Source organism: Dicentrarchus labrax, unplaced genomic scaffold, assembly GCF_905237075.1.
Source record: "Dicentrarchus labrax unplaced genomic scaffold, dlabrax2021, whole genome shotgun sequence".
Lineage (NCBI taxonomy): Eukaryota > Metazoa > Chordata > Actinopteri > Moronidae > Dicentrarchus > Dicentrarchus labrax.
In genome coordinates, this window is record NW_026136710.1 from 7,324,516 (window position 1) to 7,330,515 (window position 6,000).

General features: G+C 38.6%; 1 protein-coding gene across 1 annotated transcript; it reads right to left on the bottom strand.

Annotated features, from left to right (window-relative positions):
- Positions 1–3,532: 3,532 nt before the first annotated feature.
- LOC127370680 (uncharacterized) lies at positions 3,533–5,134 on the bottom strand. Its single transcript, XM_051412944.1, has one exon. The coding sequence runs from the start codon at positions 4,903–4,905 to the stop codon at positions 3,613–3,615; it is 1,293 nt and encodes a 430-aa protein (XP_051268904.1). The 5' UTR covers positions 4,906–5,134; the 3' UTR covers positions 3,533–3,612.
- Between the last annotated feature and the right edge of the window lie 866 nt (positions 5,135–6,000).

Sequence of the window (6,000 nt, forward strand, 5' to 3'; positions counted from 1 at the left end):
GAGATCAAAGCCAAAATTCTGTAATTCTGAGATCAAAGCCACAATTGTATAACTCTGAGATCAAAGCCAAACTTCAATAACTCTGAGATAGAGGGAAATTCAAGAATTCTGAGATCAAAGGCAAAATTCTATAACTCTGAGATCAAAGCCAAAATTTTATAATTCTGAGAGCAAAGGCAAAATTCTATGACTCTGAGATCAAAGGCAAAATTCTATAACTCTGAGATCAAAGGCAAAATTCTATGACTCTGAGATCAAAGGCAAAATTCTATAACTCTGAGATCAAAGGCAAAATCCCAAAATTCTGAGATCAAACGTAAAATTCAAGAATTCTGAGATCAAAGCCAAAATTCTATAACTCTGAGATCAAAGCCAAAATTATATGACTCTGAGATCAAAGGCAAAATTCAACAAGATCTTGAACTGCTGTAACAAATGATGTTTCTATAATTCTGATATCAAAGCCAAAATTCTATAATTCTGACATCAAAGGCAAAAATCTATAATTCTGAGATCAAAGCCAAACTTCTGTAACTCTGAGATCAAAGCCAAAAGTCTATAACTATGACATCAAAGGCAAAATTCAAGAATTCTGAGATCAAAAGCCAAAATTCTGGTCAAAGCCAAAATTCTATAACTCTGAGATCAAAGCCAAAATTCTATACTCTGAGATCAAAGCCAAAATTCAATAACTCTGAGATAAAGGGAAAATTAAGGAATTCTGAGATCAAAGTCAAAATTCTATAACTCTGACATCAAAGCCAAACTTCTATAACTCTGAGATCAAAGCCAAAATTCAAGAATTCTGAGATCAAAGCCAAAATTCTATAACTCTGAGATCAAAGCCAAAATTCTATGACTCTGAGATCAAAGGCAAAATTCAACAAGATCTTGAACTGCTGTAACAAATGTTTTTTCTATAATTCTGAGATCAAAGCCAAAATTATTAATTCTGACATCAAAGGCAAAATTCTATAATTCTGAGATCAAAGCCAAAATTCAGTAATTCTGAGATCAAAGCCAAAATTCTATAACTCTGAGATCAAAGCCAAAATTCAATAACTCTGAGATAAAGGGAAAATTAAAGAATTCTGAGATCAAAGGCAAAATTCAAGAATTCTGAGATCAAAGCCAAAATTCTATAACTCTGAGATCAAAGGCAAAATTCAACAAGATCTTGAACTGCTGTAACAAATGTTTTTTCTATGATTCTAAGTTCAAAGCCAAAGTTCTATAATTATGAGATCAAAGCCAAACTTCTGCAACTCTGAGATCAAAGCCAAAATTGTATAACTCTGAGATCAAAGCCAAAATTCAATAACTCTGAGATAAAGGGAAAATTCAAGAATTCTGAAATCAAAGCCAAAATTCTGTAATTCTGAGATCAAAGCCAAAATTCTATAACTCTGAGATCAAAGCCAAAATTCTGTAACTCTGAGATCAAAGCCAAAATTCTATAACTCTGAGATCAAAGGCAAAATTCAAGAAGATCTTGAACTGCTGTAACAAATGTTTTTTCTATAATTCTGAGATGAAAGCCAAAATTCTATAATTCTGAGATGAAAGCCAAAATTCTATGACTCTGAGATCAAAGGCAAAGTTCTATAACTCTGAGATCAAAGGCAAAATCCAAGAATTCTGAGATCAAAGGTAAAATTCAACAATTCAATTCAATTTTCAATTCAATTTTATTTGTATAGCGCCAATTCATAACAGAAGTTATCTCAGGACACTTTTCAAATAGAGCAGGTCTAGACCGAACTCTTTAACATTAATTACAGAGACCCAACAGTACCACCATGAGCAAGCACTTGGCGACAAGGGCAAGGAAAAACTGCCTGTTAAAAGGCAGAAACCTAGGACAGATCCTCCGGCTCTAGGTGGGTGGTCGTCTGTCTCGACCAGTTGGGGTGAGAGAGAGAGAGAGAGAGAGAGAGAGAGAGAGAGAGAGAGAGAGAGAGAGAGAGAGAGCGACAGACAGACAGACAGGTGCACAGCAACAACAGTATTGGCAATGGCAGTCAAGCAGGACCATGGCAGGAGGCTCCACCAGGATCCATGAGAACCTGCGAGACGAGAAAGCACAAGAACTCCGGGGAAGAAGTGGAGTTAGTAACATGCATTAAAGGGACATGAATGAGTGCAGAAAGAGAGAGGAAGAGAGTAGCTCAGTGCACCATGGGAAATCCCCCGATAGTCTAGGCCTATAGCAGCATAACTAAGGGATGGTTCAGGACTCACCTGATCCAGCCCTAACTATAAGCTTTATCAAAGAGGAATGTCTTAAGCCTACTCTTGAAAGTGGTGAGGGTGTCTGCCTCCCGAACCACAACTGGAAGCCGGTTCCACAGGAGAGGAGCTTGGTAACTGAAGGCTCTGGCTCCTGTTCTACTTTTAGAGACTATAGGAACCACAAGTAGCCCAGCATTCAGAGAACGTAGTGTTCTAGTGGGGTAATAGGGTACTATGAGCTCTTTAAGATATGAAGGGGCCTGACCATGAAGAGCTTTATAGGTGAGGAGGAGTATTTTAAATTCAATTCTACATTTTATAGGGAGCCAATGCAGAGTAGCTAGTACAGGAGAGATGTGATCTCTTTTTCTAGTTCCTGTCAGTACTCGTGCTGCAGCGTTCTGAATTAATTGGAGCGTTTTAATGGACTTATTGGGGCAACCTGATAATAAAGAGTTGCAGTAATCCAGCCTTGAAGTAACAAATGCATGGATTAGTTTTTCTGCATCTGTCTGTGATAGTATGTGTCTAATTTTTCTAATATTACGTAAATGAAAGAAGGCAGTCCTAGAGGTCTGCTTTATGTGGGAGTTAAATGACAAATCCTGATCAAAGAGAACTCCAAGATTCCTGACAGTGGTGCTAGAGGCCAAGTTAATGCCATCTAGAGTGACTATATCTTTAGACAATGAGTCTCTAAGGTTTTTGGGGCCAAGAACAAGAATTTCGGTTTTTTCTGAGTTTAACATCAGAAAATTGCAGGTCATCCAGGATTTTATGTCCTTAAGACATGTTTGTAATTTAGATAATTGATTAATTTCATTGGGTTTGATTGATAGATATAACTGCGTATCATCTGCATAACAGTGAAAGTTAATGGAGTGATTCCTAATAATGTTGCCTAAAGGGAGCATATATAAAGTAAATAGTATTGGTCCAAGTACAGAACCTTGTGGAACTCCATGACTAACTTTAGTATTTATGGAGGATTCATCGTTAACATGTACAAACTGAGTACGATCTGATAAGTATGACTTAAACCAGCTTAGAGCGGTTCCTTTAATGCCAATTTGATGCTCAAGTCTCTGTAAAAGAATATCATGGTCAATGGTGTCAAATGCAGCACTAAGATCTAATAATACAAGTACAGAGACAAGTCCATTGTCAGAAGCAGTCAGAAGGTCATTATTAACTTTAACCAGAGCTGTCTCTGTGCTATGATGAACTCTAAATCCTGACTGAAAATCCTCAAATAAACTATTGTTATGTAGAAAGTCACACAACTCTTTGGCGACTACTTTCCCCAGAATCTTAGAGAGGAACGGGAGGTTAGAAATCGGTCTATAGTTGGCTAAAACCCCTGGGTCAAGAGTAGACTTTTTAAGAAGGGGGTTTAATTACAGCTACTTTAAAGGACTGTGGTACATATCCTGATAATAAAGAAAGATTAATCATATCCAGTAAAGAAGTGCCAATTAAGGGAACAACTTCTTTAAGCAGCCTAGTTGGGATCGGGTCTAACAGACAGGTTGATGGCTTCGATGAAGAAATGATTGAAGTTAACTGATGAAGATCGATAGCAGAAAAACAGTCTAAATATACATCTAAGTTTACATTGACAGAAGTCCCTGAACTTGGAGAGCCACTGATAACTGTTGATGGCAGTTGGTGATTAATTTTTTCTCTAATAGTAATAATTTTATTATAGAAGAAGCTCATGAAGTCATTGCTACTTAAGTTTATGGGGATATGTGGCTCGATAGAGCTGTGACTCTCTGTCAGCCTGGCTACAGTGCTGAAGAGGAACCTAGGGTTGTTCTTATTTTCTTCTATTAGTGCTGAGTAATAGGCTCCTCTGGCATTACGGAGGGCCTTTCTATAAATCTTAAGATCATCTTGCCAATTTGAGCGATATTCTGATAATTTGGAAGAGCGCCATTTCCTTTCAGATTTCCTAGCTATTTGTTTTAACTGGCGGGTTTGGTGGTTATACCAAGGTGCTAGTCTCCTATGTTTTAATAATTTCCTTTTTATAGGAGCGATAGAGTCTAATGTTGATCGTAGTGAGCCTGTAGCACTATCGACAAGATTATCAATTTCAGAGGGACTAAAGTTGTTATAGGACTCTGTTAAATTCAGACATGGCATTGAATTAAACACTGAAGGAATCTCCTCCTTAAATTTAGCTACAGCACTGTCAGATAAACATCTGCTGTAGGAAGTTTTGCCTAATGGCTTATAATCTAATAGTATGAATTCAAAAGTTACTAAATAATGGTCAGATAGGAAAGGATTATGTGGGAAGACTATTAAATGTTCAATATCAATGCCATATGATAAAACAAGGTCAAGAGTGTGATTAAAACAATGAGTTGGTTTATTTACACTCTGACAGAAGCCAATTGAGTCTATTAATGATATAAATGCATTACTAAGGCTGTCATTGTCAACATCCACATGAATATTAAAATCACCTACAATAATTACTTTATCTGATTTAAGGACTAAGCTTGATAGAAACTCTGAAAATTCAGATATAAAGTCAGAGTACGGTCCAGGAGCGCGGTACACTATAACAAATAGAACTGGCTGCAGTGTTTTCCAGTTTGGGTGAGAAAGACTAAGAACAAGGCTTTCAAATGAATTATAATTTAGTTTAGGTTTAGGGTCCATTAAAACGCTCGAATCATATATAGCTGCTACTCCACCTCCTCGGCCTGTGCCTCGAGGAATGTGAGTATTAATATGACTGGGGGGGTGGATTCATTTAGGCTAACATACTCCTCGTGGGACAACCAGGTCTCAGTAAGACAAAGTAAATCAATATCATAATCTGATATTAATTCATTCACTAGAACAGCTTTAGAGGACAGAGACCTGATATTTAACAGCCCACATTTCATTCTCTTATTTTGTGCTACTGAGGAGTTGGTTTTAATTTTTATTAGATTTTTATGTTGAACTCCTCTTGTTTTTATTTCTTTAAATAGTTTAGGTGGTCGGGGACAGACACAGTCTCTATGGGGTTTTGGGTGGGTGACTGTTCTAAAGAAAGCACAGAGAAGTGTGTAAGACAGCAGCTCTGCTTCCTGGTCCTAACTCTGGACTGTCAGGTTTTAGAAATAAACTTCGCCATATTTCTAGATAAGAGAGCCGCTCCATCCAAAGTGGGATGGATGCCGTCTCTCCTAATCAGACCAGGTTTTCCCCAAAAAGGCTTCCAGTTATCAATGAAGCCCACATCGTTTGCTGGACACCACCTCGACAGCCAGCGGTGGAATGACGACATGCGGCTATACATGTCATCACTGGTCACATTGGGGGAGGGGTCCAGAGAAAACTACGGTGTCCGACATTGTCTTAGCATAGTTACACACCGACTCCACATTAATCTTAGTGACCTCCGATTGGCGTAAACGGGTGTCGTTACCGCCGACGTGGATAACAATCTTACTGTATTTACGTTTATCTTTAGCCAGCAGTTTTAAATTTGATTCAATGTCGCCCGCTCTGGCCCCAGGGATACATTTAACTATGGCCGCTGGCTTCGCTAACTTCACGTTTCTGACTATGGAGCTGCCAATAACCAGAGTTGGTTCCTCAGCGGGTGTATCGCTGAGAGGGGAAAATGTATTAGAAACGTGAAGCGGTTGGTGGTGACCTGTGGGCTTCGCCGTCCCTAGTCTTCCTTCGCTCAGTCACCCAGCCTCCCTGTCTTCCCGGCTGCTCGGGAACTACCGGGGGAACTACAGAGCTAACAGAAGCTAC